Source organism: Cyanistes caeruleus, unplaced genomic scaffold, assembly GCF_971803275.1.
Source record: "Cyanistes caeruleus unplaced genomic scaffold, bCyaCae1.hap1.1 HAP1_SCAFFOLD_105, whole genome shotgun sequence".
Taxonomy (NCBI): domain Eukaryota; kingdom Metazoa; phylum Chordata; class Aves; order Passeriformes; family Paridae; genus Cyanistes; species Cyanistes caeruleus.
Window position 1 is genome coordinate 451,469 of NW_028255906.1, and position 9,232 is coordinate 460,700.

A 9,232-nucleotide genomic window follows, 5' to 3' on the forward strand; every position below is an offset into this window, starting at 1 on the left:
CCACTGACCCTTCCTGGAGGCACCCAGTGGCCGTGGCCTGGCAGCACCCCCTGCCCTCCATGTCCCCAGCCAGCCCAGCCTGGGCACCTCGGGCTGTCCCCACCCTCCCGCTGGGGTGATGTCCCAGCCTCCAGGCATTCTGCTGCAGGCCTGGGGGACATTTTGGGGAAGCACCGGAGCAGCCGGGTGTCAGGGACCAGGCGGCTGCCCGGGGGCTGCTTATGGCCTCTGACACCCAATTCCTCAGTGCTTCCCACCACCCCGGCTCCTCCAGGGCCTTCTGTCCCCTTGGAACCTCCTGCCACCCACTCCCTCACACATCCCCCTTGTGCCTTCCCACTGCCTTGTCCCGTCTGGGCCTCCGCAGCCCCTCATCCCTTCACAGCCTCCCAGCACCCCGTGCCCTCAGGAGCTCCCCCAGCCTGGCCCGGCAGCAGCGCCGCAGCCCCACAGGAGCTCCAGCAGCTCCTCAGCCATCACGGCACCAACACACGGGCAGCAGGACACAGATGGCGCTTCCTGCCTGCCACAGGGCTTGTGGCTTCAGCACAACCACCAAAGGCCAAGGGGCTTCTGGCCATTTCCCCTGCACCACTGCACGCCCCGGCAGGTTGCTGAGCACAAGAACCCTTTTCCCTCTCTTCCCCTATGCCCCACACAACCTGGGCAGCAAAAGAAAGGTCTTGGGACTCTTGTGGTTTATAACATATCATATATTATTTACATACTAGATGGAAACGAAACGAAGAAAAGAATAATCTCTATGAAAAAAAAAATAACAGATGGCCCATGTGGCCCCAGAAGATAGAGCCTCTCAGCCCTAACATATCCTATATTATGTACATACTAAAAAGAAAAAAATAGAAGAAAACAATCCTTATGAAATAAAAACTCCCGGCTGGCCCAGGTGGCCCCAGCAAACAGAACGTCCCAGATCAGCGCTGAGCACATCTCCAGCAGCGCAGCCAGCCCAGGCCCGACAGACGAGGCCGTGTCCTCCATGCCCTGAGGAATTGATCGTGCACCCTCTGGAGGATGGAATATCGGGCACTCTGGATGGCCCGGAGGACATACAGCGTCTCAAGTGCCAGGTCTGACACGGCACCGCTTCTGTCCTCCATCAGGCGTTCGAGGGCTGCAAGAGAGACAAACAGAGCCACGCTCAGACCCCAGAGCTGCGGGGGCCCAGCGAGAGCCCCCTGCCAGGGCCATGCCAGCCAGCTCTTGCCTTGGCCAGGAGGGAGCAGGGACCAAGGGGGTCAGCCCGAAGCTGCTGGCCACAAATGCCCCACGTGGCCCTGAAATCTCACTGTGCTATGCCCACGCCGCCCCTCATCGGCACAGGGAGCAGAGCCCTCCACAGCCTGGCCAGGGCTTGCAGCTGCCCCCGACAGCCACCGCTGTCAGCCCGCTGCCCTGGCTCACCTCTGCACAACACCTGGAGCTCTGCGTGCTGCCCCCTCAGCTGCTCCCCGGCCATCCCTGAGAACACAGAGCCTGTCAGGGTCCCAGCAGCACAGCTCCCTGCCAGCGGCGCTGCCAGCCCTGTGGCCACAGGGCCTCCTGCCCCGGCAGGGCTCAGCCCGGGCCCTTGCCGCATCCTGACTCAGCCCAAGGGCACGGCTGCCAGAGGCCGGCAGCAGCAGCCCCGAGGGCAGCCGGGGCTCCAGGGCGCCGGGCCCGGGTGCCGCTGCCGGGGCAGCAGCCGGGGCTGGGGCCGAGCTGCGGCGGGGCGGGGAGGGAGCCCGGGCTCGGGACTCACCGATGACCCTGATGGCCGTCGCTCGCAGGGTCTCCTGTGGGTCCTGCAGGTACTGTAGGGCCCGGCGCAGGTGCTCGGCCAAGGGGATCCTGTGGTCTGCCAGCTGGAGAGAGCGGCAGGAGGGAAGGGTTGGCGCGGGCTCTGCCCCTCGGCCGGGCGCTGCTGCCTGCGGCCAGTCCCGGCCTCCCGTGCCCGGCCAGCCCTGAGGCCCGGCCAGCAGCTGCTGGCGCCGGGCTCTGGAGGGGGCAGAGGGCCGGCTGCTGCCCGGGGAGCCGCGGTGCCGGCCCGGCCCGCAGCCCCGCTGGGCTGGGGCTCCATCGGCACCCGGTTCGGGGCCACAGGCGGCTGGAGAAGAAGCCGTGCGGCCCCCGGCTGCAGCAGTGGGCAGGGGCACAGCTGCCAGCCCCACACACCGACCACCGGGGCCAGGGGGCTTCTGTAGCTTGAGGCTGGGACTTCCAGGCTGTCCTTACCACGAGCTTGGCAAACTTCCACAGCTTCTCCTTCCTCACAGCTTTCTCCAGGTCTGGCCTCTTCAGGAAGTCAGCCGCGCGAAGGAGCGTTGTCCGAGAGGCCTGGGGAGCAGCAGAGAGCCGCAAATGGCCCCACAAGGCAGGGCACAGGAGTGTCCTAGTGCCAAGGGCTGGAGGAGGCTGCAGCCTGCAAGCCTGCGTCAGGGCAGGAGGCAGCTGAGCCCCCTGCCAAGGCGCAGCAGCAGCCCAGGAGTCCTCACCTCTGCCACATGCCGATTCTCATCTTGGCAGTGGAAAAAGAGTGGGAGCAGGCTCTGGTACACTCGTTCCTTCAGGGGCTTTCTTCCTTCTTCTTCTGCCGAAGACATCATTCTTCGAAGGAGAGACATGGAGAGCAGCTGCACGTGGCTATCAGGCTGTATGAAAGGAAGGAAGGAAAAATGACCTTATCATTGGCTTCTTATGGCCCACATCGGCACAGGTCTGCAAATGCACAGGGCACAAAGTGTCCGGGCAGCAGGCAGTGGCCGTGGCTGGGGCACAGAGCCTTACATTGTCCAGGAGTTTCAGGAGCGGCTCAGCCAGCTGCAGGGCCCTGCGCCAGGATATTGGGGTGTCTTCTTTCAGGAAAATATGGCTCAGAAGAGCAGTGCTCATCCTGGCCACGTCACTGTCCAAGTCCCACAGGAGGTGCACTAGTCTTCCTGTCAGGCTCTGAATTCTTTCGGCCTGTGCAGAACACAAGGGTGTGAAAGCCCGGGCAGCTGCCGCAGGGCCCAGAGGCCAAAGGGCTGTCCCAAAGCACTCGGGCAGCTGAAGCAGGAGGCAGGAGAGCTGCGAGGAGCTGCCTCAGTGCCCAAGGCAAAGGCCAGCCAAGGCCAAGTGACAGCATTGCCCAGCCTCATGCTGCCCACACGGCTTCAGCTGCTGCCCCCTTCTCACCATGGAGGGACGGTCCTTTAGCAGGAGGAGAGCCCTGAGCACCTGGTGATGCATCTCTGTGGAATTGTACCACAGGTACTTATACAAGATGTCCATTAGGCTGTCACCACAGTCACTCAAGTCCAGGCAATCTAGGAGCTGAAAGGCACAGGGCAGTGAGAGGGGAGCTGGCCGGCAGGAGCCTGGAAGTGCGCAGGGCTGGGCCCAGGCAGCAGCACAGGGTGCGAGTGCCATCCCAGGCAGCTGTGGCTATGCCAGGGGACAGGGCAGGCAGGGAGCTGAGCGAGGTAGTGCTGGCCATCAGGCTCACCTCCACAAGGAATGCCATGGCAGAGACATCCCAGTGTGGCAACGGTTTGCTGAGCACCTCAAGCAGGTAGCTTAAGATGCTTTTGCACAAGTGGATGGATGCACGGCGCATTACCCTGGAAGGCAGAAAATGGCAGAAAGAGTCTCAGCAAGGGTGCGGAGGACTGATGGACACAGTTGTCCTATTGCCCCAGCACCCTGTGAGGCAATTTGGGCCCTTGAGATGTGGCTGCTCCAGGACAGGTTCCTCTCGCAGCCTTTTGCAGTCTCCTTGGCCATCCCTCGGTGACGAGGCCCTCAGGCCCATGGCCACGGGGACTGTGGGGGGCATCCCGGGCAGGGGGCACAAATGCCAGAGGCAGTGGGGAGAAGGGGGGCTCACCTGGCCAGCAGACCCACGGCATAGTGGTGGGTGTCAGCACAGAGCAGCGTGTCCCAGCCACGCTTGCGTTCCATTGCCACCACCACATGCTCCAAGTGGAGACTGCAGAGCAGGGCCTTCAGGGTCTGCACTGCAAACCTGTGTGCACAGCAAAGCCCAGGTGACGCTGGGAGCGCTGGCTCCGAGGCTGGGGAAGTGGCAGGGACAGGAGGAGTGGCATGGAGCACCTGTTGGGGCTGGTGGAGAGGCCGTGTTGCTCCTGGCATTCCTTCCAGAAGGTATGGACGTCCTCTGTCATATACAAAGTACTGAAGTACGTTTGGAAGAGCAGATGCACGAAGAGGCGGGGGAAATAGACTGTGAGGATCTGTGGGCAACAGGGCCCCTGGAGGATCTTCCACATCACCAGAGTTGCCTGCAGAGGACAAAGCAGGCCGAGACAGCGCTCAGTGCCGGGGCGTCCGTGTGGCAGGGCCTGAGCGTGGCAGGGAGAGGCCGGGGCAGACGCAGGGGGAGCAGCGGGCCTGGTGGCCCTGAAGCTGCCCCTAGGCCAGGTTTGTGGCCAGTGCCTGAAGCAGGGAGATGCAGTGGGGGAAGGAGGCAACAGAGCTGCTGGAGAGGCGGCCGGCCTTGCGGTGAGCAAAGGCCAGCTCCCGAAACTCACAGTCAGGGAAAAGACAGCCGTCTTGTCCCCATCAGAGGTGCCCAGGTTTTTCTGCGGCCAGCTCCCCACCACATTGATGAGGAGCGGTGTCACTTCCTCTGAAATCCAGGGCGAGAGCAAGATGGTCGTCCACATGGCCATAGCAGCTCTGCGGGGTCAGACACAGCACCGTGGGCTGGGCAGCAGCGGGGAGCTGAGCTGGCCGCCAGCTCTGCCTATGCCCACTGCCCCTGAGCGGCAGCAGCAGCCAGGCAGCCCAGCCCTGTGGGGACAGGCCCCTGAGGGGCAGGCTGGCAGCACGGCAGCAGGCTCGGGGGCCGACTTTGTAGCAGGGCTGGCAAAGGGAGCAGCCAGAGGGCCCTGGAACTCTGTGTTGCTCACAGCCCTGGGCCGGGCTGTACAGGGTGATGGGCTGGGGAGCCCTGAGGCCTCGGGGCAGCTGGGCCCCATACCTGTCACACGTTGGGGCCACCCGCAGGAGAGTGATGGCCACATCATCAGGCTCTGCCTCGGCCACTTGCATCAGGGCCCAGTCCATCCTGTGCTCAGCAGCCTCATTGGCCATGAGCCACTGGTGGATGTACCTCACCACGCCGGGCACCTGGAGAAGGCACAGGGAGACTTGGAATGCTAGCAGAGGGAGTCAGCAATGTGCCCAGCTTCTTCCCCAGACAAGTGCTTCTCTTCCAGCCCACTGCCATGGCCTCAAAAGCTTCAAGTGAGCAGCAGGCGTGGCTTGGGAAAGCCAAGCAATTGCTGGAGGATCAAAGGCTGGCCACAGGCTGCTTACTTGCTCTGGATTGAAAAGAGCCGTCTCTACAAGCAAATCCAGCTGGGCAGCGCTGCTCTGTTCTACCAAGACCTCTGAGGATGCTTTGACCTCAGTGTCCATAGGTCTGGTGTCTTCCTTGCCAATTCTCTTGATGTATTGGTAAAGAAACTGTAGGAGAAGGGCAGGAAGGCAGGGAAGTTGCATGGAGTGCTCCAAGTGCGGTGCTGGGCTGAGCAGTGCCAGCAGGCCCAGCGCAGGTGGGGATGGCTGCAGGTACCTGCGCTGCTCTGCGGAAGCGGCCACGGGCGGTGTCCTGCTCTTGTGTGCCGTCCATGGCTGCATCTGGCAAAGAGCAGCCAGAGCTGAGGGGCTGCAGGAGAGGCCGGAGAGCACAGCCCAGCCCTGCGTTCCCCAGGCAGGGACAGTCCCGGGATGCCCCAGGGGATGCAGCACGGCCACTGCTGCGGGGGCAGCCCCAGCCCCTTTTTTGTGCTGTCCATGGGTGTGTGTCCACAGGACAGTGTGGGATGGGATGAGATGGGATGCAATGGGATGGGATGGGGCCAAGATGGCCGCAGGCACCAGCCCTGTGGCCCAGCTCTGCCACTCACCCTCCTCCAGTGGCTGCAACTGCTGCACCTCTTCGGTCTCTGGTGCTGGGGCAGCTCCAGGGCCTTCTTCCTCTTCCTCCTCTTCATCCTCCACCCAGGCCAGCTTGGGCACTCTTGGGGGTCGCTGCTCCATATCTTCCTCCAGACTCTCCAATCCTTTCCATAGGAACAGCACCAGGGGATGGCATGGCATGTAATGGGATGGGGCCAAGCTGGCAACAGGCACTAGCCCTAAGGCCGAGCTCTGCAACTCACCCTCCTGTGGTGCCTGGAACTCCTGCACCTCTTCAGACTCCTGTGCCAGGACAGCTCCAGAGCCTTCTTCTTCCTGCTCCTCAAGCCAGGCCAACTTGGGCACTCTTGGGGGTCGCTGCTCCATGGCAGTGACTGGATTTATGGCTGCTTGCAGGAGAGATGGCTCGGAAAAGCTCAGAGTCAGCAAGTCCTGCAGTCGTGCCTGGAAGGCACCTGCAAGACTCAAGTCCTGGCAAGACTGCAAGACAGCGAGTCCTGCACTTGGGTCTTGAGGGCTCCTGCCACAAGGACAGGAGGCTCCTCAACAGGGATTGTGGTCTGGTCTCAAGGGCAGAGACTGCAGGGATGGGCGACACCTCGGAAAAGCTCCGGGTCACCAAGTCCCACGGTCTGCCCTCAAGAGAACCTTAAGAAGGAAGCCTCGGCAAGGCCACAAGTCAGCAAGACCTGTGGTCTGGCCTCGAGGTCACCTGTAGTAATAGTGCTTCAGAAAAGCTCCAGGTCCGACACAAAGGAGTGCGCTGTGCGGGGGCTCCTCACAGCACCGCTCTGGCGCGTCCTGACCCGTCGCGTGCACCGAGCACTGTGGCGTGGTCCTGTCACCGCCAGCTCCTATGTCAGCACGTGTCACAAAGGGCCCTTTGACATCTGCTCCCGTTGCCACCATCCCACGGTGACCGTGCTGCAGCGTGTCACAAAGGGCCCTTGCACACCCTGCCCTCCGCCCTGGGGCCGCCCCCATCCCCCCCCAAGTGGCCCAGCTTGGAAGGAATCCCTTGCCCAAAGTGTCTAAGACAGCCTGACGGGATCTTTAGGAACAGCTTGTTAGAAATGAAATGGAGTCAAATTTATCAATAAGAATTTTATTGAAAACTTTGTAAAATTTACTCATGGAAATGTCTCGGTTTTTGGAGACAGGTGTCTGCTAGGGAGGGCAGGAGCCTCCCTTGGAATGAAAAATGTAGACCCCCTCCCTCCGAATTATGATAATCTTGAAATCAAGGGGCTCTCAGGCAGAGATCTGGGGATAGGAATAACAGTTCTTTACTAGTATTTATAACCAGGCAAACAAACAACAATAACTACAGCATTAGCAAGAAAACAGAGCCAGGGACCCCGTGACAGCTTTCTGGGCTGAGACGGGAAAGGATGGAGGAGAGGCTTTGTTTCACAAACCCCCTCGGGTTGGCAGTCAGTGCTGGTGCTCCTGCAGGGCTCTGAGGAACACTCAGCTGGAACAGCAGGGATGAGCTGAGATCCCGGGCCAGTGGCTGAGGTGGATCAGCAGCTCCGTGGCGGTGGCTGGCACTGCCGCACGTCCCGGCAGGACAGGGGGTGTGAGGCCACCAACGAAGAGGGAAGAAGGAGAAGAAGCAGCAGCTCCATCTGGGTGATGGCGAAATTCCCTTCTCCCCACCACAACAGCTCTGCACCCAAAGTGTTCTTCTCCGAAGCTGAAGAAGCCACCAAACTGTCCCCACTCCCCCCTTTTCCTGCCCCCTTCCCCCCTTGGGCCCAGCCAAACTCTTTGTTTTTCCTCAAGCACCCACCAGGTACCCGCAGTTAAGTTTTCCCTGCAAGTCATGAGTAAAAATTCCACAGGCAAGCCAGAACTAAATAGAAAATAAAGGACACCTAACCCCCAACACCTGTAAGTTGAATCTTGAGAGTCAGACAGGATCTTTGTTTGCCAGAAACACCTCTGAATTTAATCAAGGCATTAGTCATCAAAATTATTTTGAAAATTTAAAGATCAAAATAGCCAAAATACTCAATGTAACTAATTGCTGGGTATGTTCTCAGCTCAGATTGGGAGGAATGGGGTTCCCTCGGAGGGCTCACCCTGTGGGGTGGCCAAAACTCTGTCAATGGGCTCTGACTCGTAACGGATCCAGTGCAGGGACACTGACAGAAAACTGCTGTGGAACACAGGAATGCAATTATCAGTTTTACAGGATTGACTGAGATTTCCCTTCCAGAGAAACCAAGCCCTGTTCTAGCTGGAGGCCACAATGTGAAAGGATTTCTGTGCTTTACCATCACAAGCTTACTCATTCTTTTTCCTCACCCTCATTCACGTTAGGAACAATAATTCTGTTGTCCATGGAGCTGGCACCTTTTGAATTCCAGAATAATGTCCCCAAGGTCCTTTGCTGTTCAGCTTTACTGCGCTGTCTGTGGCTAACAAGGCTTGCTGGGGTCCTTTTCCCTTCGGCTGGAGAGGTGCCGGGTCCCAGTCCCTGAGGGACAGCCAGGCTCCTGGCTGGAATTGGTGTGGAAGTCCCTCAGGGTCACATCAGCCTTCAAATGGAGCCCTGTGGATCTGAGCATTTTCCAAAGGGGCCGTTGGGGCAAACAGGGAGATTTGGTCTGGCAGGGTCTGTAAAACAATATCCCATCCCATCGACTTGTTCTGGCAGAGAACACTTGGCTGCAGGGACATATTCCCATTGTTCCTGCTCAGGTCTCAGGATTCAAACAGTGTTGTCTTTGCCCAGAGCTGTTCCTTCAGCTGGCTTGGGAGGGCCATTTGGCCTCTGGACCCACACTCTGGCTCCTTTATTAGGACTGCTGGATCCATACCTTTTATCTCCACAAATGGAGGTGATTTGAGGTGGATGTCCTTTTTTTACAATTGTTTTTAAAACTGCAATATTGATAACTGTATTACCCTGCATTGTGGTGGAAAACCAAATCTTGTTCACTATTGTTTAACAGACTTACTTCAATTTCTCCTTGATAATCTGCATCAATTCCTCCTCCCACGACATGAGCCCTTTGCAAGGCCAAGCTCCAATGAGCAGTTATCAAACCAAAGTGTCCTGGAGGAATCTGAATTCTTATTCCTGTATTGTAAACTCTCATTTGCTTCTGATTTCTCCTAATGAATTCCAGTGCATGAAGGTCCAGCCCTGCAGCCTCTGGGGTGGCCCTGGCAGGGGCCATCACAGCCAGAACAATTTCCCAGGCGGTCCAAGTCTCACTGTCCATGGCTGTGTTTGCAAATTGGGTGCAGCCGTGCACACCCAGGGGTTTCCATTTCCCAGTGGGCCCATTGTTAA

General features: G+C 59.2%; 1 protein-coding gene across 1 annotated transcript; it reads right to left on the minus strand.

The window, feature by feature from the left end:
* Positions 1–695: 695 nt before the first annotated feature.
* Positions 696–6,801, minus strand: LOC147646259 (maestro heat-like repeat-containing protein family member 7). The gene is made up of 16 exons (XM_086873694.1): positions 6,171–6,801; positions 5,916–6,071; positions 5,582–5,646; positions 5,323–5,472; positions 4,985–5,133; positions 4,533–4,680; positions 4,096–4,283; positions 3,869–4,006; positions 3,488–3,602; positions 3,178–3,315; positions 2,788–2,964; positions 2,496–2,651; positions 2,236–2,337; positions 1,763–1,865; positions 1,426–1,482; positions 696–1,135 (listed from the first exon to the last, which is right to left on the minus strand). Exons 1-16 carry the CDS (start codon positions 6,292–6,294, stop codon positions 936–938), a joined length of 2,166 nt encoding a protein of 721 aa, XP_086729820.1. The 5' UTR covers positions 6,295–6,801; the 3' UTR covers positions 696–935.
* Positions 6,802–9,232: the final 2,431 nt, after the last annotated feature.